The sequence below is a fragment of the Notolabrus celidotus genome, chromosome 23, assembly GCF_009762535.1.
Source record: "Notolabrus celidotus isolate fNotCel1 chromosome 23, fNotCel1.pri, whole genome shotgun sequence".
Classification (NCBI taxonomy): Eukaryota; Metazoa; Chordata; class Actinopteri; order Labriformes; family Labridae; genus Notolabrus; species Notolabrus celidotus.
Window position 1 is genome coordinate 2,960,194 of NC_048294.1, and position 24,934 is coordinate 2,985,127.

At 39.8% G+C, this 24,934-nt stretch overlaps 2 protein-coding genes across 2 annotated transcripts in view; one reads left to right on the top strand and one right to left on the bottom strand.

Annotated features, from left to right (window-relative positions):
* The first annotated feature begins 5,522 nt into the window (after positions 1–5,522).
* On the top strand, positions 5,523–20,490 carry LOC117807459 (zinc-binding protein A33). Its single transcript, XM_034676774.1, has 15 exons — positions 5,523–5,562; positions 10,504–10,645; positions 11,983–12,220; positions 12,598–12,764; positions 12,912–13,016; positions 13,382–13,477; positions 14,964–15,197; positions 15,285–15,432; positions 16,685–16,732; positions 16,943–16,969; positions 17,841–17,905; positions 18,027–18,137; positions 18,249–18,367; positions 19,937–20,033; positions 20,124–20,490. Exons 2-15 carry the CDS (start codon positions 10,505–10,507, stop codon positions 20,274–20,276), a joined length of 1,749 nt encoding a protein of 582 aa, XP_034532665.1. The 5' UTR covers positions 5,523–5,562; position 10,504; the 3' UTR covers positions 20,277–20,490.
* A 2,702-nt stretch (positions 20,491–23,192) lies between these two features.
* The window catches only part of cmasa (cytidine monophosphate N-acetylneuraminic acid synthetase a), a 12,999-nt gene continuing 11,257 nt past the window's right edge, over positions 23,193–24,934 (bottom strand). Inside the window, exon 8 of the mRNA XM_034676638.1 lies at positions 23,193–24,652. Coding sequence (XP_034532529.1) covers positions 24,438–24,652 — 215 coding nt within the window. The 3' untranslated portion in view covers positions 23,193–24,437. The remainder of the gene's footprint in view (positions 24,653–24,934) is intronic.

Consider the following 24,934-nt stretch of genomic DNA (forward strand, 5'->3'; position numbering starts at 1 on the left):
CTGAGAGTCTCCAGTTAACAGGGTCGCTGTTTAAACCGAAACACCAGCCGATCTCTGCCACGGCTTTTTGAGTTCAAAAGGATTTTAAAGCCGTGTTGAAACGTCTTTGCTACTCGCGCTTATCTCCTCTCACGTGTTGATTCATTCATTGCTTTTTCCATGTTTTTAACCGCAGGCGCAAAATTTTCACTTTTTTCATGTTTTTCTAATTTTTGAGCACAATTTCAAATTTCAGGAAAATGTATTTTTCGACAGGCTCTGAGTCAACTTTTTTTTAAATTTTTCAAAGCTTTTTTTTTTTTCAAAACTTTTTTTTCAACATTATTTTTCAAAACTTTTTTTTCAAAACTTTTTTTTCAAAACTTTTTTTTCAAAACTTTTTTTTCAAAACTTTTTTTTCAAAACTTTTTTTTCAAAACTTTTTTTTCAAAACTTTTTTTTTCAATAACTTTTTTTCTAATTTTTTTTGTCAAATTTTTCCAAAAACCTTTCCCAGTCATTGTTTGTCCATCTGTGATTCACTTGATTTCTCTTTCTTTCATTAGTTTTTATTTGTTCTATCTTTTTTGTATGTGTGTGTACTTTTCAAAAGAAGAAGCTGTGATTCTCTTGATTTAGCAGTTTGTAACAGTAGTCTTCTCTCAGCCCCACTGTGAATGCGTCTCTCCCGGTGTTCCGGTTTTAAAAGTGACCCTGTAAACTGGAGACCTTCAGCTGAACGTGTCAGTGTTTGTGGAGTTTACACAGCTGTTGAAACACAGAGGGAGTTCCTGGGAATGCAAACTAGTTGAGTTTTTATTAAGATTTCAAAATGTCCTCATCAGATATTTAATGATCGTCTAAAGACGTTTATGAGGGATGCATCCGGCTGAGAGTCTCCAGTTAACAGGGTCGCTGTTTAAACCAAAACACCGGCCGATCTCTGCCATGACAGAGGCCAGTACATCTAATTTAAACTCACAGTGCTGTTCTTTCAGTAGCCTTGTTGTATCTCAGCAGGTGGGTCATCTCAAGTCGCCAAATTCAGGTTTCACTTCCAGCATTTTTTCATGACAGTCTGTCTGCTCCTGCCAAAGACACGTGCTCTAAAAGACACAACCTCCTCTCGTGCTAGGTCACTCGTTTCTTCATGCCTCAGTGTTGGTGAAGAATTCAATGTGAGCTGAGACAGAGCCCTCAGGTTACACCTGCTGGGTAAACTTTGATCCGAAGACAGACGAGTCAAATTCAGGTGCAAGGAGCATCATCCTTTTTACATTTTGACGTGTGCTTAATCCTTCTGTGACAGCCGAGGAATCTCTCAGGTTACAGGTTTACTGGAACACTGCACATAACTGAAACAGGCGGTGACACACAAACCTAATTCAGACAGACACACCAATTCATGTTCTTAAATATACAAATAAATTAATCAGACTTTATTTGTAAAGCCCTTTTCATACAATGATATTGAGACACAAAGTGCTGTACATAAAAATAATAATGGGAGTAATAATAAAATAGAATAAATTTAAAATGAAAAAGAACCCCCCACACACCAACCCAATCCATATGTGAGGTTCAGAACATGATAGATAAAATAATAATAAGAAGAAGAAGAAGATGAAGAAGCAGAAGAAGAAGAATCCAATTTAAAAAATATAAAATAATAATAATAATAATAATGATAATAATAATAATAAGAAGAAGAAGAAGAAGAAGAAGAAGAAGAAGAAGAAGAAGAAGAAGAAGAAGAAGAAGAAGAAGAAGAAGAAGCAGAAGAAGAAGAAGAAGAAGAAGAGGAATCCAATTAAAAAAATATAAAATACTACTAATAATAATAATAATAAGAAGAAGAAGAAGAAGAAGAAGAAGAAGAAGAAGAAGAAGAAGAAGAAGAAGAAGAAGCAGAAGAAGAAGAAGAAGATGAAGCAGAAGGAGCAGAAGAAGAAGAAGAAGAAGAAGAAGAAGAAGAAGCAGAAGAAGAAGAAGAAGAAGAGGAATCCAATTTAAAAAATATAAAATACTAATAATAATAATAAGAAGAAGAAGAAGAAGAAGAAGAAGAAGAAGAACAACAACAACAAGAAGAAGAAGAAGAACAAGAAGAAGAAGAAGAATCCAATTTAAAAAATATAAAATAATAATAATAATAATAATAATAATTTTGAAAAAGAAAAAAAAGAAGTAGCTGCAAATTGAATAAACAGTGTCATGATATCTTCATGAGGAAACACTGGAGGTAAAATAAGATGTTAAAACTCAAGACAGGAAATTAAGCTTACCAAAATAAAATTAATTAATAAAATAATAAAAAATGAAATGCTACACTAAAGTCAAATACAGCAAAATAAAACAGAATAAAATATTAAAATGCTGAAAGGAAGTCTGTAAAAATCCTAAAATGATAAGATTGAATTAATAACTAAATAAACAATAAAATAATCCCCACAATAAAATAAAAAATAAATACAAATTAAAAAAAATAGCGGAATAAACAATATACATTTATCTATAATAATTTAATTACTTTAAAATTAAATTAAATTTGAAGTAGATAATAAGTCAATAAAGTAAAATCAAACTTTGTTAAATTGAGACTAAAAAGGTTTAAAAATGTTGATACTCTGTGCCGCCCTCAGATCTTCAGGTAGACGTGGGCTGTAATGATAATATTAATAATCAGTTATTAATCAACCTTTCAGCTGCTATCATTACATTGCCTGTATAACTGAGGAACATACTGTAGCTCTCTCAGGTGTTCATGAGTCTCTTTTCTTTCCTCAATCTGATGAGCTAAAAATGAAACATTCTGTTGAATTCAAAGTTTTTAATATTTGTAGTGTTGAATGTTAACTGATTTGGTAAAATCAATGCTCTCTCTCAGTGGGGAGTGAGACTTTGCTCCAAGTGGGGGAGTTTAAGTATCTCGGGGTCTTGTTCGCGAGTGGGGGTAAAATGGAGCGTGAGATCCACAGGCGGATTGGTGCGGCGTCAGCAGTGATGCGGACGTTGTATCGGACCATTGTGGTGAAGAGGGAGCTGAGCCGGAAGGTAAAGCTTTCGATTTACCAGTCGGTCTACGTTCCAACCCTCTCCTATGGTCATGAGCTGTGGGTCATGACCGAAAGGATAAGATCGCGGATACAAGCGGCTGAAATGAGTTTTCTGCGAAGGGTGTCTGGGCTCGGCCTTAGAGATAGTGTCCGGAGCTCGGACATCCGGAGGGAGCTCGGAGTAGAGCCGCTGCTCCTCCGCGTCGAAAGGAGTCAGCTGAGGTGGTTCGGGCATCTGATAAGGACGCCTCCCGGACGCCTCCCTTTAGAGGTGTTCCGGGCACGTCCAACTGGGAGAAGGCCCCGGGGTAGACCCAGAACGCGGTGGAGGGATTATATCTCCTGCCTGGTCAGGGAACGCCTCGGGATTCCCCAGTAGGAGCTGGAAAGAGTCGCCGGGGAGAGGGATGTCTGGGTCAATTTGGATGGATGGATGGAATGCGCTCCTGAGTTGTAAAGAAACATGTCGTCACTTTCAGTTTTCAGGATTTGCTTTTAATATTTTCTTAATGAGAATCGACATCAACAGAAAGAGTAACTTGGTGACACAAATTACAATTAGAATCCTTTTTTTTTTTTTTTTTTTTATTATATTTTTTTGCCTTTATTTGACAGGACAGCTGAAGAGAGACAAGAAATGTGGGGAGTAGAGAGCGGGGGAGGACATGCAGGAAATGGTCGACCGGCCGGGAATCAAACCTGCGACCCCTGCAACGAGGACTGTAACCTCTTTATGTGGGGCGCTTAGACCGCTAGGCCACAAGTGCCCCAATTAGAATCCAGTTTTAAACAAGTCATGTTAAAAACTGCTGTCAAATGATCTTTAGTGCTGATTCTTTAAAGTCGTATCATCACTCCAAAGACAAACAGTATAAAAAAAAACAACAACCCTACAATAAACAAATGAGCAGATAAAACAATAAAGATGTTCTGGTATTTTGCTCACAGCATTTTTCTCAAGTCACTCTACACCTTCCTCCAAAAAAAATCCACAGAACTTCATGTTCCCTGTCATTCACTAACATTGTGTCATGTCTAAAACTAGGGGAACAGGTTTGGTGTCAGCATCTGCAAAAGTGTGTCAGTGAAATTCTTTAAATGGTGTTATCACTGTCAAGCTCTCAGTTTGAAACAGAAGTAACGGTGAGGAATGTGCATAAGATCAGAAGGTATTAACATCAACAGTGAAGGAAATGTACCTGAAGTTTAAACTTTAATAGAGTCACTGAAGCACAAGGAGAGAAAACACAACAGTGGGAATACGTTCTATTTATTCAAGTACTGTAGTGACTTTGAATGAGTTACTTCTCTTTTTTTAGTGTATGTGTTTTTATTTCAGAGGCAAATTCATCCTACACACAAAGATGAAATCAGCAGCTGTATGCTCTACTTAATTTACAGATCAACACTGACCAGACATAATGATGTCAACAGACAGCTGGAGTCTGGCACGTCCACAGCAGCAGAGATCCAGAGGAACCTACGGGACAAGGGAGCTCAGGGACTCCGGAAAGGTCTAAGACAAGAGAGAAGAGAGGGAGACCAGAAGAAAGAAAAAGAGGAGAATAAATGGTGAAGGAAAGGATAGAAGGAAAGAACGGGATAGGAAAGGAGACATATAGGATGAAGGAACATGGAAAGAACAAAGAGGGAAAGAAATGAAAAATTAATTTAAAAAAAGGAAGGAAGGAAGGTAGGAAGAAAGAAGGAATGAAATTAAAGAAAGAAAAAGAAAGAAGGGATGAAATAAAGAAAGGAAGGAGGAAGGAATGAAAGGAAGGAAGGAAGGAAGGAAGGAAGAGGGAATTAAATAAAGAAGAAGGAAAGAAAAAAGGAAGGAAGAAAGAAAGAAAGAAAGAAGAAAAAAGGAGGAAGGAAGGAAGGAAGGAGAAAGAATAAAAGAAATGAAGGAAAGAACACAAGAGAGAAAGAAAGAAAGAAAGAAAGAAAGAAAGAAGGAAGGAAGGAAAGAAATGAAGGAAAGAAAGAAAGAAGGAGGGAAGGAAGGAAAGGAAGGAAGGAAGAAAGAAGGAAAGAAAGAAAGAGGGAATTAAATAAAGAAGAAGGAAAGAAAAAGGAAGGAATGAAAGAAAGAAGAAAACAGAAAGAAAGAAGGAAAAGGAAGGAAGGAGAAGGAATGAAAGAAATTAAGGAAAGAACAAAAGAAAGAAAGACAGAAGGAAAGAAGGAGGGAGGGCTGAAAGAAAGAAGGAAAAAAAAAGAAGGAAAGGAAGCAGGAATGAAGGAAGGAAGGAAGGAAGAAAGAAAGAAAGGACAGAAAGGAAAAGGGAAAGAATGACAGAGAGAATAGCGAGAGACATAAAGAAAGTAAGAAAGAAAGAAAGAAAGAAAGAAAGAAAGTAAGAAAGAAAGAAAGAAAGAAGTAATAAAAAATAAAAAGGAGATAGAAGTAAATAAAGCAAGAAAGAAAGAAAGGATGAATAACAGACCCAAAAAAGGAATCTACAGCAGAGATCCAGAGGAACCTACGAGACAAGGGAGCTCAGGGACTCCAGAAAGGTCTATGGTTAGTAACTTTAATGGGATAGGAAGAGTTAAAGTAAGAGACAGGCAGAGAGAGGAGAGAGAGGGAAAGACAGGATCCCAGTGTGTCAGTCTAAGCCTATAGCAGCATAACTAAGACCTGGTCCAAGCCTGATCCAGCTCTAACTATAAGCTTTATCAAAAAGGAAAGTTTGAAGCCTACTCTTAAAAGTAGAGAGGGTGTCTGCCTCCCGGACCCTGACTGGTAGATGCTTCCAAAGGAGAGGGGCCTGATAACTGAAGGCTCGACCTCCCATACTACTTTTAGAGACTTTAGATACGCACTTGATGACCCATGAGGTAGAAGATAAAGGATTTCAACAGGTGATGGTGTAATTGAAACAGTATCCTGAGTTTCATGTACTTTATAGGCGTATTGATAAAAAAAAAAATCCACTATACATCCACAATATTCATCCAGTCATTTCTTGATCTTAAACCAACCATGATTTTTTTCCCTGAACAGGAACTCCAAATATAGTTCTCTTGGCTAATCTGAACCAAAACATGACCTTCCACCTACATGTCTATGTGATGTATCTCTTCACAGTATCGTGGCACATGATGTTTTGCCAGTCATCATCAGTTGACCTTTTTTCCTTTGTTGAAGTATGAGGACATATTTTGTTTTTCGTACACATTATCTCTCATTGGAGGAAATGCAACATTAGCCAAGAGGAATGACAAACATGACAAAGATGCCCGTCGTCCAAGTAAGGTACACATGGTGAGAAAATAAATAATCAACTGACACTAAACACACAAACACACACAATGAATGGTGAGTTAAGAGAGAGCAGTTTCGCACATGCACGTGGTAGCCATGTTTGAAATTTGTTATGAGTTTGCCGTTTCAGAGGCACACTCATAACACTCTATTAGATTTAATCGGCAGCTGTATGCTCTACTTACTTCACAGATGATGACTAAACGTACTGAAAACTTGACCTATAACTTTGTGAACCTGTGAGAAATATGTATGATTCACCGTCTGGTCACACACCAGCTCCTACAGACTGAACAAATTCAGTCCAGTGAAAATATTGTGACCCTACATTTCTTTATTTATGCTCATTTTAAATTTACAAGATACAAAAAGTTGATGTGATTTTGGGCCCATGCAGTGACTTCCACTACAGAGTTATATCTGTTTAATGCAGTGACTTCCACTACAGAGTCATGTCTGTTTAATGCAGTGACTTCCACTACAGAGTCATGTCTGTTTTCAATGCAGTGACTTCCACTACAGAGTCATGACTGTTTTTAATGCTTAGACTTCCACTACAGAGTCATGTCTGTTTTTAATGCAGTGACTTCCACTACAGAGTCATGTGTGTTATTAATGCATTGATCTGCACTACAGAGTCATGTCTGTTTTTAATGCAGTGACTTCCACTACAGAGCCATGTCTGTTTTTAATGCAGTGACTTCCACTACAGAGTCATGTCTGTTTTTAATGCAGTGACTTCCACTACAGAGTCATGTCTGTTTTTAATGCAGTGACTTCCACTACAGAGTCATGTCTGTTTTTAATGCAGTGACTTCCACTACAGTCATGACTGTTTTTAATGCAGTGACTTCAACTACAGAGTCATAATGTCTGTTTCTAATGCAGTGACTTCCACTACAGAGTCATGTCTCTTTTTAATGCAGTGACTTCAACAACAGAGTCATGTCTGTTTTAATGCAGTGACTTCCACTACAGAGTCATGTCTGTTTTTAATGCAGTGACTTCCACTACAGAGTCATGTCTGTTTCTAATGCAGTGACTTCCACTACAGAGTCATGTCTCTTTTTAATGCAGTGACTTCAACAACAGAGTCATGTCTGTTTTAATGCAGTGATTTCCACTACAGAGTCAGGTCTGTTTTTAATGCAGTGACTTCCACTACAGAGTCATGTCTGTTTTAATGCAGTGACTGCCACTACAGAGTCATGTCTGTTTTTAATGCAGTGACTTCCACTACAGAGCCATGTCTGTTTTTAATGCAGTGACTTCCACTACAGAGTCATGTCTGTTTTTAATGCAGTGACTTCCACTACAGAGCCATGTCTGTTCTTAATGCAGTGACTTCCACTACAGAGTCATGTCTGTTTAATGCAGTGACTTCCACTACAGAGTCAAGTCTGTTTTTAATGCAGTGACTTCCACTACAGTCATGTCTGATTTTAATGCAGTGACTTCCACTCGGAGACATGTCTGATTTTAATGCAGTGACCTCCACTACAGAGTCATGTCCCTTTTAATGCAGTGACTTCCACTACAGAGTCATGTCTGTTTTTAATGCAGTGACTTCCACTACAGAGTCATGTCTGTTTTTAATGCAGTGACTTCCACTACAGAGTCATGTCTGTTTGTAATGCAGTGACTTCCACTACAGAGTCATGTCTGTTTTTAATGCAGTGACTTCCACTACAGAGTCATGTCTGTTTTTAATGCAGTGACTTCCACTACAGAGTCATGTCTGTTTTTAATGCAGTGACTTCCACTACAGTCATGTCTGATTTTAATGCAGTGACTTCCACTACAGAGACATGTCTGATTTTAATGCAGTGACTTCCACTACAGAGTCATGTCTGTTTTTAATGCAGTGACTTCCACTATAGAGTCATGTCTGTTTTTAATGCAGTGACTTCCACTACAGAGTCATGTCTGTTTTCAATGCAGTGACTTCCACTAGAGTCATGTCTGTGTTCAATGCAGTGACTTCCACTACAGAGTCATGTCTGTTTTTAATGCAGTGACTTCCACTACAGAGTCATGTCTCTTTTTAATGCAGTGACTTCCACTACCGAGTCATGTCTGTTTTTAATGCAGTGACTTCCACTACAGAGTCATGTCTGTTTTTAATGCAGTGACTTCCACTACAGAGTCATGTCTGTTTTTAATGCAGTGACTTCCACTACAGAGTCATGTCTGTTTTTAATGCAGTGACTTCCACTACAGTCATGTCTGTTTTAATGCAGTGACTTCCACTACAGAGTCATGTCTGATTTTAATGCAGTGACTTCCACTACAGAGTCATGTCTCTTTTTAATGCAGTGACTTCCACTACAGAGTCATGTCCATTTTAATGCAGTGACTTCCACTACAGAGTCATGTCTGTTTTTAATGCAGTGACTTCCACTACAGAGTCATGTCTGTTTATAATGCAGTGACTTCCACTACAGAGACATGTCTCTTTTTAATGCAGTGACTTCCACTACAGAGTCATGTCCCTTTTAATGCAGTGACTTCCACTACAGAGTCATGTCTCTTTTTAATGCAGTGACTTCCACTACAGTCATGTCTGTTCTTAATGCAGTGACTTCCACTACAGTCATGTCTGTTCTTAATGTAGTGACTTCCACTACAGAGTCATGTCTGTTTTTAAATGCAGTGACTTCCACTACAGAGTCATGTCACGTTTCAAACCACTTGTCTGGATCTGTGGCTGTACACTTCAGCCGTCTTCATACTTTGGCTGGAGTTGACTTAGGTTATCTATTCTTAGAATGTTGTTTACAAAGTTTTAGACTGTTATACTTATTCTAATCATCGACCCATAAAACTGAACATGAAAAAAGATTGCATATAATTATAATGTTCTCTTTCAATGAAAGGGATCTTTGTTGTTTTACTGACAGTTAGTAATTACCCAAGCTCGAGACAAAGCAGACAAAAGAGGAGAACCAAGCCTGTGAACGCCTATTTCTGTTCGTACACTAAAGTCTTAAAGTTAAGAAAACATGATAATTGATTAAATTGCAGGGATGTACATTACTCCCTTGTATCAACATTCTTTAATGCTTCTTTATAAACTATCTTTCAGTAATGTACAGGTCTAACTCTCTTTGGACCTGCTTTCAGGAAACCCTGTTCGACCCTGTTTAAAGGGCAGAAACCTAAAACAAGGAGACAAAGTTTAAAGGGGACAAGACCGGGACCACATGTCCTCCTCTGTGTTTCACTGTGTATTACTGTGTAGCGCTCCCACAACTTAACCAGTCCTGCCACATTCACCTGCCAAACAGAACAGCAGGTGGAGTGGGCGTGGCATTACTCCCTCTTTTACTGTGTAAAGACAAATCACACCGGTCACACACACACATTTAAAGTACTCAACCACAGCTCACGGACACACACTTCTTCAGAAGGCAACTCTTTTGGATCAAGATACGTCAACGACAGCTCTGGATACTTTGGGATATTTTGAATATCAGCACTACCAACAGGAAAGGTATCATCTTTAACTCTCTGTTTAAAAGTTGAATTACTTTCAGCATTTGGAGTCGCAATTGGTGATCTATGTGCAAATTGGCGTCCTCTTAATAAACCAAGTGTCACTTTCTGAATCTTGTTTTAAGTATTTTTGATTTGCATGAATTAAGTTAAGCAGGAAAGCAAAAATTAAATTGTTTTCATGTCCTTTTTCATCCAACCTAGAGTAGTTGCTTGAAAAGTGACAATTTATATGATAAATTGACTAATAATTTAATCTTTAATTGAAGTTCCTTGTTGAATGTATGTCCCAAACTAATACAATTAACATTTTTGCTCCAGGAAAGAGCACCAAGGATGCACTTCTATGTCAAACCAGTGAGATTAAGTGTTAAGTAAGCTAAACAGGAGCTTGCTTTGGATGTCAAGCATATAACCAGTCAAAAGTTAGGAAACACCTTCTCATTCAAGGGTTTGTATTTATTGTAATTATTGGAAACACTGTAGATTAATACCAAAGATTAGATTAATACTACTTTCTGTAATCCTAAAGAATTGATGGAGGTTCCAAAACCTAACCAGGGCAAATGTCGCTCATAGTTCAGCTACTTGAAGCTGATTTTGTGATTTCTGATACTGTCGGGACAAATCAGACCATTTATCGTTTTTGAAAGATACATCAGTCTTTAATATAACTCTTTACCTCTTACTTGCTTTCCACAGGATGTCCATGCTTGGTAGCTGTCTGTCTGATGAGCAGTTCCAGTGCTCCATCTGTCTGGATCTGTTCGTTAACCCTGCGTCCACTTCATGTGGCCACAGCTTCTGCATGGCCTGCATCAACAGGCACTGGGATAGAGCTAAGGTATGTACATGGGTTAGAATCAGATAAATAGGAGGTGTTCTTTTTTATAATATCTTCTATCTTCTTTATTTTCCTTTGTTCCAATGTGCGACAGACTTTCTTTAATCCTTCCAAATGTCCTCATGTATTTGTTGTTTTTTGTCTTCCCCTGCAAAGTCAGTATCAAGTGGTTACTGTGGTGAAATAGGCCTTGGCACCAAAGCTTCTTGGTTAGGCCTAGGCACCACTAGTCCTTGATTAGGCACCAAAACCTCTTGGTTAGGTCTAGGCACCAAAGCTTCTTGGTTAGGTCTAGGCACCAAAGCTTCTTGGTTAGTTCTAGGCACTAAAACTCCTTGGTTAGGTCTAGGCACCAAAGCTTCTTGGTTAGTTCTAGGCACTAAAACTCCTTGGTTAGGTCTAGGCACCAAGCTTCTTAGTAAGGTCTTGGCACCAAAGCTTCTTAGGTAGGTCTAGGCACTAAAACTCCTTGGTTAGGTTTGGCATCACTAGTCCTTGATTAAACACCAAAACCCCTTGGTTAGGTCTAGGCACAAATGCCCCTTGGTTAGGCCTAGGCATCAAAGCTTCTTGGTTAGGTCTAGGCACTAAAACTCCTTGGTTAGGTCTAGTACTGAAGCTTCTTAGTAAGGTCTTGGCACCAAAGCTTCTTGGTTAGGCCTAGGCACTAAAACTCCTTGGTTAGGTCTAGGCATGACTACTCCTTGGTGAGGCCTTGGCACCACTAGTCCTTGATTAGGCACCAAAACCCCTTGGTTAGGTCTAGGCACAAATGCTCCTTGGTTAGGCCTAGGCACAAATGCCCCTTGGTTAGGCCTAGGCATCAAAGCTTCTTGGTTAGGTCTAGGCACTAAAACTCCTTGGTTAGGTCTAGTACTGAAGCTTCTTAGTAAGGTCTTGGCACCAAAGCTTCTTGGTTAGGCCTAGGCACTAAAACTCCTTGGTTAGGTCTAGGCATGACTACTCCTTGGTGAGGCCTTGGCACCACTAGTCCTTGATTAGGCACCAAAACCCCTTGGTTAGGTCTAGGCACCAATCCTCCTTGGTTAGGCCTAGGCACCACTACTCCTTGGTTGGTCTAGGCACCAAAGCTTCTTGATTAGGTCTAGGCACTAATACTCATTGGTTAGGTCTAGGCACCAAAACTCCTTGGTTAGATCTAGGCACCAAAGCTTCTCGGTTAGGTCTAGGCACCAAAACTCCTTGGTTAGGTCTAGGCACCAAAGCTTCTTGGTTAGGTCTAGGCACTAAAACTCCTTGGTTAGGTCTAGGCACCACAACTTTTTAATTAGGCTCTTTCTCATTTTAACCTCTCCACCATCCACCCTTCCTCTCAGGTTTACCAGTGTCCGTTGTGTATGAAGACCTTCCCGAAGCGGCCTGACCTCCAGATCAACAGGACCCTGCGAGAGATCACTGATCAGTTCAAAGCCATGAGAGGAGGGGGAGGGAAAGGGAGGGAGAGGCTAGGTGCTGTCTGCGGAGCAATGCCAGGAAGCTTCATAGACGGACTGAAGAGGAAGATTCCTCGACCTCTGCCAAAACCACCAACAAAGCCGAACCTCGAGCCTACAGGTGAATGGGACGAACTACACCTTTAGATCTCATGCTAATGTCTCTCTCTGACTGAACTTTGTCTTTGTTGTTTGCCCGCAGAGGCCATAACGCTTTCTGTAAGTTGCTTTAGGCAAGAGCATGGGGTTAAGATGAAGAGCATTTACACTCTTACTGAGAAGTGTTGACATACTACAATATCAACATCTTGAGGTTAAGTTATATGCACCATCTTAGTTTAGTATATTATATGCAACATAGAAGGAGACATACTCCAAGGCTTTCTAGATTCAACTGTGAGGGTGCCTATACTGGAGGTCTTCCTATTGGCCCTTGTCTCTTAGTAGGGAAAAAGGTACTATAAATGTTTTAAGAGATGACATCTTTTTCTATTTCAGCAGACCCATCCTTGTTAGCTACATCAATGCCGAGCTCCTCACATGGACCCCATGGACCCCAACCACCACCTCCCCCTTATAGAACCGGCAGTGGCCGGAGAAGGTTCACAGTGATTGGCGTAGGTGAAAGCCTCCCTATCTGCCCGATCCACCACAGAGGAATAATGGTACAACACTTCTACTAAGTTTCTGGAATTCATTTCCAGATTCCAAAAGTCATTTGTGCTTTTTCATGGAACTTTAACACTTTGACGTTTACATTTTCTTGAAAGGTGTGGATTTTAAACTCGAACATACTCTTTCACTGATTTCAGACCTACTGCAGAACTGACAACGTTTGTATCTGTCCGGAGTGTGCGACCGAGGACCATCCGGATCACGACACAGTGAATATAGAGGTCGAATGGACACATACCAAGGTAGGCAATGAAATGACACCTTAAGTGAGTCATTCGGATATTAGGGGACCTTGTGGTGTAGTGGAAATTCAAGACAGACAAAGTGAATCTAATAAGAAGGGAGCAAAGTCTGGACTTGTGCCTTTGAAATACGTCTACATCCATAATGTCCTCCAAGTCCATTATTGTAATGGATGACATAGAGGTTTTTGATTCGACACTACAGTTGATTCAAAGCATCCAGATTGACCGTGATATATGGGATTACACTTGTGGCTCAAATCCTTACTGGGTTACATTGAGCTTGAAAAATGTTACCAGTTTGTTTATCCAGTAAAAAAACTGTTTACTCAAGCAAATAAATAATTCTGTGTTCTTGCTTGTAGACCCAGTTGACTGTGTCGGAGCTGGAGATCCAGGATATGATCAGACAAAGAATCAAGAAGATCGAGGAGATGAAAATGTCGAGGGCTGAGCTGGAGGTAGGACAAATACATTCCTGTGAATGCCACACGTGTTTGGCCGAACCAGTAAATCCTCCTGTCGTCTCGTTATCAGGGTTTAATCAAAAACAAGACGTTTTAAAGGATGACAACATGTTTTTCTGTAAGCGCCAAACGTTTGTTAAACACTCTATGTACTCAAGACTCGGTTATAACTAATGCTTTACTTCTATAGTTGAAAGTGTTCATTCCTTAATCAGGTTATACATTTTGAGTCTTCTATTAAATTTATAATGTCATGTGACTTCAAGGATTTATGGTTCTTTAATATTACTTTGAGTTTCACTTGGAAATTTGGGGTTTAATTCTAACTTAAAAGTTCATTTATCATTTTTGTAGTTTTTTTTCAAGGATTTCAGGATTTCACATTGACTGTCAACTGATTTTAAAATTATTTAAAAATGTTGTCAAATTTTCTGAATTTCCATTCAAACAGCTGGGGCTCAAAACAACATTTTATTTTTATTTTCTTTATTATTTATTATTTAAAATGACCATGCATATTAATTAACACTTCTGTAAATATGCCAGAATTAGCCAAAAGGCTAATTTACATCCGTAGTCCCTTGCCAGATGTTAAAAAGGGTCCCTAAAAAGATCAAAATTAAAGAAAGATAAAATAGAGTAAAATAATATCAAAATAATAAAGTAGAGGAGAAAACAAAAACACAAACAAACAAACAAACAAACAAAAAAGAGCAGACAAGAAAAGTACGAATAGCACCATATGATTAAAAATGACTAAAAGCAACATAAGGACATGATATGACAGTCTTTGAGAAAGTGACCATGGACATAAAATACATGGAGCAAGACAATCAGGAAGCAGCAATAAGGAAATGTTAAAGAAGACACATGCAGAGACAACAGGACAACATTTAACAGTGCTGTACACATGTGCATCAGGTAGCGACTATCAGCAACGTATAGACTGAGCAACAAATATTTTAAGAGTTTTTCTTGAATTTTCTGCTTTATTCTTTTTCTTAAGGTGCACAAATCTTGTTTTACAAAAACTTCCTAGTCCTTTTATGTTTCTCTTTTGCTTCTTAAAGTTTTTATTTGAGTTGGCCTTATTTATGGCTCAGATTTGGGGCTCCTCCCAAGCTCAGGCCCATTTTAAGCAATCCCCAAATTTCAAGACTTTTGATCTTGGAGCCTGCACCCTAGAAGTTGTTGTGCAATTTCTGGCGGTTTTATTAAAACTTACCCTCCCTTTTTTTTGGTTCCCATCCAAATTTCTGGCTCAATCGAAGTTGGAGGTTTAGGGTTTTACCAAATTTGTAGGACGTCTACAATTTGAGGGTCTTACAGAAGTTTTAAAGGGTCTACATAACATTTTTAATTCAGCAGTACCTTATTTTTTTGGCATGGTGCCTCTGCATGAGTATCTATTTGCATGGTGGTGACTCTGTGACACGACCAAAGATCTCTTGAAAAGTCCTCACATATATAAATTCTTCAGTTTGCAGTGGAGCGAGAGACGGCGGGCAGCGTTAGCCTGTTTTCTAAGCTCGTGTCCGCCATCGAGCGCTCCCAGGCAGAGCTGATGGAGGTGATGGAGATGAGCCGGAGGGCTGCCGAGCACCAGGCCGACGTGATGATACGACAGCTGGAGCTGGAGGTCGAAGAACTGCGGAGGAGAGAAACATCTCTAGCTGAGCTCCGCCAATTAGACGATGCCCTGCATGGTGTCAAGGTTAGTACCGATCTAACCCAGCAGGTCAATTCAAATGAAGAGATGACTGAACTGTGGGTCAGTTGATGTCCTTTTTTTTTTTTACAGACTTTCCCAACTCTCTCCAATCACCCGCCCACCAAAGACTGGTCCGTGGTGTCAGTGAACACTGACCTGGGAACAGGAACCATCTATAGATCGCTGGCCGCTCAGGTGGAGAGCTTCCAGAATGAACTGAAGAAGGTTGCAGAAACAGGTCAGTGAAATGGAAAGACGTTAACAGCATCTCTGTACTGAGTCTAAGGGGGTTGGCAAAAGGTGGTTCTTATTGGTTCAACATAAAGTAGAATATTAACAATTTAAGACTCTTACAGTATGCTTTAATATCGTCACCCTATTAAAATAATGGCCTATGTCATTTTTTGACTAACATGAGTTTTTGGCCTAAATCATCTCTTGATGATTCTGGCCACCTCTGGTGAAATCGCCTTAATCCTTAGTTGAAAGGATGATGCTCTTTATGCCCTATGGGACAATGGCCTATGTCAAGAGGGTGACTTAGGCAATTTTATTCTTCTCCTAAGTCAAAATGTTTGATTCTTTAGGATAACATGTCTGACTTGGGCAATTTAACAAGCTTTCATTATGGCAGCTGCTTCAAGAAGCAACAGAATCTGTAGTGCAGAAGAAGCTCTAAACATGATTCTCGAGAGGAGGTTCCAGGACCTTCAGTCCATGAAACATGTGATGCCCGTCGAGTGTCATCACTTCTTTGACAATTTGCCACATTAGTTAGGCAAATCAAGATGACCGAGAATGAAGATTCAGGGGATAAACTGAATAGTACTGGGATAGGTACAAAAACCCAGCAAAGAGGAGCTGGACTCAAGTGAGGAGAGGGGCATGCCTCCTCAGCGTTTGATTGACCTGACATTTGTTCAATTTAGTTATTCACGTTTTGAATTTGCTTTATGGAATTAAAGGACAGCTTATAGTCAGGTTTCAAAAAGTTGTCAAAACTGGATGTTGGAAACGGGTTAAGTTCAATAAAAACCCTGCAAAGAAGACCTGGAGAAGTGAAGAAAGGGACTGCCTCCTGGCCAATTTGATTTACCTGAGATTTGTTTGATTTAACTCATTTCAGTTTTGAGTTTGCACTATGTAACGAAAGGGCAGATTAAGCCAGGTTTAAAGTTTCCTAAGTCACTTTATTCTTTAATGCTACATAATTGACACACAACGTTCTATTAATGTCAACAGTCATCCACTGTCAAGGCCTTTGTGATTGAAATGATTAATAAATATCAGATGCTCTGCATTTGGTATGGTTTTTTGTGTTTTCCCAAAAACTTAAAAAAATGACTTAGGCCATTATTTTAATAGGGTGATGATATATTGATCAAAAGGTATTCCAATGCTGCCCTCTTGTGGTAGATGATGATGGTGCGTCCAACTTTCAAGGACTAGTAGTTTAACCTCCTCACACATGGCTTGTTGTTCCTCTCCAGGTTTTCCAGCACCAGTACTGGAGCCAAGTCCACCTCGTACACAGCCCAGTGAGTTTCCAATCCCAGTCCACCTTACATAAACTAACCTTGACGGATTATACTGAGAATAATCCAATGAATATCTACTATTTTCTAGAGACAAGGAGTGATTGACTTTGTCCACTTTATCTGAATCACTTCAAATATGTATTAAAATGTGTTAAAATGTGTTAAAATGCATGACCGTGTTTTACAACCTTTTTCTCTTGTTTCCTGCAGGAATAATGAGGGTACAGGACTATGCACGTACGTTCTCAAAAAATAATACTTTGGATAAATAATGCAAACTTCTCATACAAAGGCATAGCATAGAATCACTGTAAGAAAAAATGTAATATCTTCAAAGAAAACTGTGATTTAAGAGATACATTGGCTGATTTTGGAGGATTTAATTTGTACATTCCAGAGGGAAAATTAATATTTTATGACATATAGAGATGTACATTTTGGAGAAAACAATTTCAAGCCAAGCCTCAACCCCAAGTCTTGAGAAATGGAGCTGATGGATTAGGGTTAGGGGTAGGGTTAGGGGTTAGGGTTAGGGCTAGGGGGGTTAGGGTCAGGGTTAGGGGGATTAAGGTTAGGGTTAGAGTTAGGGGTTAGGTTTAGGGTTAGGGTTAGGGTAGGGTTAGGGTTAGGGTCAGGGTCGGGGTTGGGGTTGGGGTTAGGGTTTAGGGTTTAGGGTTAGAGTTAGGGGGTTAGGGTTAGGGTTAGGGTTGGGTTAGGGTTAGGGTTAGGGTCAGGGTCAGGGTTGGGGTTGGAGTTAGGGTTTAGGGTTTAGGGTTAGGGTTAGGGTTAGAGTTAGGGGGTTAGGGTAGGGTTTGGTTAGGGTTAGGGTTAGGGTCGGGGTTGGGGTTGGAGTTAGGGTTTAGGGTTTAGGGTTAGGGTTAGGGTTAGAGTTAGGGGGTTAGGGTTAGGGTAGGGTTGGGTTAGGGTCGGGGTCTGGGTTGGAGTTAGGGTTTAGGGTTTAGGGTTAGGGTTAGGGTTAGGCTAATAATATAATAATCCAAAAGAATATATTTATATATTTCCACATATGACCAACTTAAATCTTGTAAAGTGTGAATAGTTTGTTTTGCAGCAGTAATGATCTCATCCTCCTCTTTCCTCAACACAGTGGATGTGACTATGGACTGTAACACCGCCCACCCCAGACTGATAGTGTCAGAGAACATGAGGAGTGTGAGACACCTGTTGTTTTCTTTACCAGATCACAATGAACCATTTATTTGTTTTGTTTTTTTTAGCTCTTTTCGAAACACTACACCAAATGTTAATTTTTGCTGTCAACTGTTTCTCACAGGTAAGGTGTGTAGACAGACCCCAGATGCTTCCAGATAACCCTGAGAGGTTTGACCGAGTCGTCTGTGTCCTGGGCAGGGAGACGATCTCCTCTGGGAGACACTACTGGGAGGTAATCTCTCTGCTTTATCTGTTTAGTAGTAGGTCCAGAAAGATCAATCGCTACATTTTTTATTTGCATGGGTACATTTTGTTCAAGTTAGTATCTGCTTCCTGTGAACAGGTGGAGGTTGGCGGAAAGACGGACTGGGATCTGGGGGTGGCTCGACAATCCATCAACAGGAAGGGGAAGATTGACGTTACCCCAAGCAACGGATACTGGTTCCTCAGCCTGAGAGACAAGTTAGTTCTGTTAACACTTGTCATTAAGCTAGCTAAAAACTCAGCAGACAAGAAAGGTAGCCACTGCTGTAGCAAAAGAAGAGGAAACTGGAGTCAAAATTGGTGGAGACCAAAAACAGAGCAAAAACAGGAGTTGGCACCCGACTTCTGCCACATTAGATGTTAACTAGGAAGTACAAATGTCAGAGTTTTGAGTCAAAAAGTGGTGGAGACCAAAAACAGAGCTAAAACAGGAGTTAGCACCAGACTTCTGCCACATTAGATGTGAACCAGGAAGTAAAAATGTCATAGTTCTGAGTCAAAAAGTGGTGGAGACCAAAAACAGAGCAAAAACAGGAGATGATACTCCTCTCCTGCCACATTAGATGTGAACTAGGAAGTACAAATGTCAGAGTTTTGAGTCAAAAAGTGGTGGAGACCAAAAACAGAGCTAAAACAGGAGTTAGCACTCGACTTCTGCCACATTAGATGTGAACTAGGAAGTAGAAATGTCAGAGTTCTGAGTCAAAAACAACATTTAGCGAGATTTCAGTCTCAGAAACTTGAAGAATGTCTAAATCTGTGGTGGCTTCATGCTTCTGAAGAAACGAAAACTACATAATATTCTGTTTATTACAATTGAATTAATAGTTAAGTTGCTCAATAATAATACCACACAGGTAACTTTTGGCGTCAGTCTTAGACATTGTATCTTTGTATGTTGGTACTATGTCACGGCTGCGTTTACGGTGTCCTCTGCTGCCCCCAAGTGGCCAAAAAGTCAGCTTCATGCAGCTCTGATCTTCCAGAGCAACCCAGATTATATAGACACGACATCTGGTGTTTATATTTTCTAAATTATAGACTAATTATGTATTTTATTTATTTTTTATCATTCAAGTTTTTATTGACTTCATCACAAGAAAAGAGACAGAAACAAAGACAAAAAAACCCACTAAAAGGCAGCCCCACATTAAGTGTCAATAAGTAACACTGTTCAATAACTTATATATTTCTAAGTTCATCTACACACCTGTACACACATTCTCTGACATTACATACAGACCTTGGGTAGATAAGCCCCGCCCCCTTAGTAAATTGTGTCCTCTCTAGGATGTTTCATCCCCCATCGAAGTCAGAAAAGCTTTCCATAATTGACTAGTTTTGTTTAGTGCGTTATTTAATCTGGCAATCATGCTTTCAAAATGCAGCAGTTTCAGCCATGAGTCTGAACCACTCTTTAAACTCTGGTTTGTGTGGGCTCTTCCAATTATGCAGAATAAGCCTATAGCTGCAGTAATACAGCCTGTTATTATCAGTGCAGATTCTGCTTTGGTAACACCAGATGGCACTAGAGGAAAGTCCCCGAAATATACAACCTTTTTAATGTTTTTTAAAGAAGACGGTTAGATTAATACAAAGACCCAAAAAGGGAAAATGTTATCTTGTGCACACGTTATCATCTGCAGAAAGTAGAGTCTGGACTTTGTTGACCTTTGAAGATAACTATTGTATGACCACAGGACGATAACTGATGATCATTTCTTTCTTATCTTCTTCATCCCCCTTGTCTCATTCCTTCTCTTATAGGAACAAGTACGCCTTACGCACCGAGCCCTCCACAGACGTCCACATGAGCCTCAAACCTCAGAAGATCGGGGTGTTTGTGGACTACGAGAAAGGACAGGTGCAGAACGGGGAACACATTTTTCACATCTCTTTCTTGCATTTTATAATCTGTATTCTTAAAGCTCGTTGTATCCTTGTTTGTCTGCAGGTGTCGTTTTACAATGTGGACTCCAAACTCCACATCTACACGTTCAACGACAGTTTCAGCGGGTGCATCAACCCGTTCTTCAGCCCCTGCACCAACAAGTCAGGGAAGAACGAGGGGCCGCTGATTGTCACGCCAGTAACCATGACCCAATAATGAAACAACAACTGAGAGTTACTGGACGTCTCTTTTGCCTAATATTTTCTTCCTTAGCTCTGTTTAAAAAATACATCATGTTTTTGTACATACTCACTTCAGACTTCTTTACTTCCGGTTGCAGAATATTGGAGCTAACTTTGAAGGTTTTTATGAATACAACTGAGACATTTTAATGTCCTATTTGAAATGATTTACCAAGCTTTTAATAAAATGATCACATTTTCTGGTACATCTTAATGTTTGATGTTTGATGTCGTTTCAATTACATCCTGCGAGCTACAGCTAGCAGCCACTTAGCTTAGCTTTGTGAAGACTTAAAACCAAGGGCTAGCTAGCTAGCGGTTTCTTTTAGGTGACTAAATCAAACTGCCTGAACTTCTAGAGAACTTTAAATGATTTCATGTTGCTTGAGTATTTAGTTCTTAAAAACATTCCCTTTATTCGTTTGGTTGGAAGAGTTTGTTAGCCAAAAGTTAGCATCCATTAAATGTTGCACCTACCTTGAGCCTAGCCAAAACGCCAACTTACTCGGGGAATCCACAGGATGCGTGTGCGCCGCGTTACGGCTGCGACACGGCTCTGCTCCGTCCCGGGGCTTTCGCCCTGGTCCATAGGATGCGTGTTTGGAGCGGCGCGCACTCCGGAGCAGGAAACTCAAGATCCCTCGAGAACTCCAAAACGCGCGAGAACAACACAGTATAAACTTTTCCTCGTCCATGGTGTCGGATATCTTTTGAGACTGACGTCTGGCCCGATGCCACAGGTTATGACGTAATGTTGAAGAAGTGGTGAAATTTACGATCTTGTGTTTGCACATGGTGTTTATTTTGAAAGTGAGCGGATGTTGCATACGATCCTCGTGCCTGACTTCCGGGATAGTTCGATCATTTCTGTGTCGATTGACGCGTGCTGGGCGCGGGGAGCGGCGAAAATAGACTCCCCGCGTATCTCTGGCAGAGCGGCGCGGCGGAACGCTCCAGAGACGGAGCTGAGACGCGCCGCAGCGCGCCCTGTGGACTCTAGAGCATTGACTTGAATGGGAACCTATTTGCTGCGACGTGCGCGGCGCAGCCGTAACGTAACGCGACGCATCCTGTGGATCTTGGGCTTTAGCCTAACATTGACATCAGTTACCTTCCTAATTAGTGCTTACATGAATATTATACTTACTTTTAACCAAAGACTTAATGCATAGACTTCTTCACTTGTGTGTTAGTGCAGCTGATCACACAGGAAGTTAGCTTATCTGTCTGGTATTCGCATGACGACTCTCTAAAAGAAACCCTGCGGTGAGTATCTATTGATACACTACCAGTCAAAAGTTTGGAAACACCTTCTCATTCAAGGGTTTGTATTTATCCTAATTATTGTAAACACTGTAGATTAATACCAAAGACATCAAAACTATGAAAGATCATATATGGAATTATTTAATGAACAAAAAAATGTTAAACAAAGCAGAATATGTTTTATATTTTAGATTCTGTAAAGTAGCCCCCTTTTTCCTTCATGACAGCTTTGCACACTCTTGGTATTCGCTCAGTCTGCTTCATGAAGTGGTCTCCTGGAATGGTTTCTAATTAACATGAGCCTTGTCAAGAGTTCATTTGTAGAATGACTTGCCTTCTTAATGTGTTTGAGACCATCAGTTGTGTTGTTCAGAGGTAGGGTTAGTCCACAATGGATAGTCCTATTTGACTACTGTTGTAATCCAGATTATGGCAAAACCAGATTATTTCATAGTTTTGATGTCTTCAGTATTAAAATACAATGTTGAAAATAATTAAAAATAGAAGGTGAATGAGAAGGTGAGTCCACCTGTTGAGTTACATAACCTATAAAACCAAAATTGTTTTTTTGCACGAGCTGTGAAAACATAGATTCTGCTGTGAAGTTTGGCATCTTAATATGGGGGTATATGGGGATTGACTCACTTTTGGAGCCAGCCTCTAGTGGTCACTAGAGGAACTGTTATTTTGTTTGTTTCACCCTTCCTTCTTGGCCTTGTTTTTGAGTCAAAGAGGTCTTGATAAATCACCAAAATAGCAATAAAAAAACCCACTGTGGTGATTTCTTACCTTGATATGTGAATTCAGCTGCAGCCTAAAGACAGTGACTAGCTTTTCTCGTTGGTAGTTCAGGCTTGTCACTGAGATAAACAAACAAAATACCCCCCCTGCTCTAGCTTCACACTTATTGTACTCATAATTTATTAAATATTGGTTGACTTAACATCTAACTCTTTGTATGAAAGCAATAATATAGCATAATATAACCCAGAATATCAGACTCCTCCTCATGTATTAAAAACTTTGGTTCTTTGTTCTGCTTCTAAATTGCATCGGTTCATTTTTGTCCCATTTTTAAAAAAACAACACAGAGACTTTTATATCCTCAATGGAAAACTTCATTTGAAATTATTCACAGAACCCAAAAGTGTTCATTCATCCAAAAACAGAATGACATAAAATCACAGAAATGAGCCGAAAGACGTGTAAACATTCAAAATAATCAAACAAACAGCTTTAAGGAAAAAGCACAGACACAGAATCACACACTGACTTCTCTGCTCTGAGCTGAAATTAAACACATTATTAATCATTATTATTAGTATTAATAAACAGTGAATCACAGAGCAAATCAAAGACACGTTAATCTCTTCACAACCAGCTATGACAAATCTACTAACGAAACCTCTCGCTTTAAAAACAAAGAAACCACGAAAGAAAAGGCACAAAAAACCCTGTTGGAACCAGGAAGTGAAGTAAAAGAGAAAGTTGAACAATTTTTAGAAATATGGGGGTTAAGTGGCTGTCTTACACAAAACCTGCACCGGAAACATTGTTGATGTTAATTATTCACTGCTGGTTGTGAAACAAATTGCCCCTGGGCGGGGTAAGAGAACCTGGGAACTTGGTTTCACGGGAGGTCCCTGCTCCAGGCCTTGAAACCAGTGAGAATTTGATCCCCCCCCTTGAAACCACAGACACTTTGTCTCTCTGGCCCAGAAACAGAAACAAACAATAACAGGTACTGAAAAGGGATTTTAAAAAAGAGCCACACAAGTTGTCCTCACGTCAATCTTTGTGCTAAGCTAAGCTAAGCTAAGCTAAGTAAAGCTAAGCTAGCTTGCCCCAGGATTTAGCATCAGGTTTACCACACAGACGAGGAAGCTTAATCATATTTCTCATAAAATTAACATAAAAATAATTAAGTGATTGTAAAACGAATGTTGCTTTAATTTCGCCAAAATTTTAAATTTGCGCCGAGGAGAGTGTAAAAGAAATTAAAGCACCGTTTGGGACATTATTGCAAAAACAGATAACTTGATTTTTTTTAAATTCAAAAAACATATTTCTTTTTTTTTAATATAGATTCCTAATAAAGTTACATTTTCAGCTGGAACGCAACGCGGCGGATCCAGTGGAAGTTAACACATTGACTAGAATAGAAACCGATCAGATCCAGTGCTGTGACGGATCGGAGACGAACCGGACACAGATCTGGTGGAATTTGGCCTTTAGCCGAAGCCACCCAACCTCAGTTGATTGATCATACCAAAAGCTAGTATTAGAAAAAATAATATATTTTGGTTTTAAACACCTCAATCATAAAATAGCAAGGTGTTTACGTTTTTAAAAAAGCTGCATCTCAAATTATACATGTATATAAGAGCAATAACACATAACCATGAAATAATAACTGAAGATTCTGGGGGTGTTGAAATCATGAAAAGTCCCTTCAGAAGCTCAAATGTCATGGGCCTTCTCTTTTCAGGTTAAACAGCATTTTCCAGTTTGAGTTGTTCCAGTGGTTTCAGGTGTTTCAGGTGTTTCAGGTGGAGCGCTCCTATTGTTTGTATTCAAGTGTGATCTCATCACTCAACAGGTAGTGGTTCTTCCTCGAGCTCTGAATGCAACAAAACCTCAAGATATGTGGACTTCGGATTCTCAAATTGTGACGTTAACTCCTTCGTTTGTGAAAATAACTTAAAAGCGTGCGTTTAAATTAACAGGGAAAACTTGCTTTTACACTTGATAGTAAACAATCTAAATCTGCTAACTCTAAAGTTTCATATGCATCTAGGATTTTTATTAAAACGGCACCAAACTTCATCCGGCTTTCATGCGGACTTCCTTCAGATCTCTCGTTTCTGACTCAGAAGTTCTTGCGGTCGATGCGGTCCTGCTCCATCTGCGACTGGGCCTTCTTCTTCTGCAGGAGGATGTGCTCGGCGAACTCCCTCACGGCTCCTTTCCCGCCGCCGCTGCGGCAGGTGTACTTTGCGGCGTTGATGGCGAGCGTCGGGGCGGCTTTGGGCACGGCGCTCAAACCTGCCAGATTCAGACAGCTCACGTCCTGCGTGTCGTTACCTGGGAGGAGGGGAAAAGCATGGGAAAAACAGGAAGGTTAAACATCACACGTGTTCACACAACCTTAAAAATAATAATAATAATAATAACTGATATTTATAAAGCGCCTTTTTTAAGAAACGCAAGGTCGCTTCACAGGGTCAGGTAGGGGGTCTGGGGGGTAGATGGGGATATCTAATGGGGAAAGGCCTTGAGGAAAAGGTGCGTTTTCATTGCTTTCTTAAAAGTGTCCAGGGTTTGGGCGCTGCAGATGTCGGGAGGGAGAGAGATCCACAGAGTAGG

Excerpts from the sequence above, each read along its gene's own strand:
- LOC117807459 (XM_034676774.1), top strand. The coding sequence starts at position 10,505 with ATGTCCATGCTTGGTAGCTGTCTGTCTGATGAGCAGTTCCAGTGCTCC. Across the intron at positions 15,433-16,684 it reads GAAGAAGGTTGCAGAAACAG|GTTTTCCAGCACCAGTACTG; the intron begins GTCAGTGAAATG and ends GTTCCTCTCCAG. Across the intron at positions 16,970-17,840 it reads GAGGGTACAGGACTATGCAC|TGGATGTGACTATGGACTGT; the intron begins GTACGTTCTCAA and ends TCCTCAACACAG.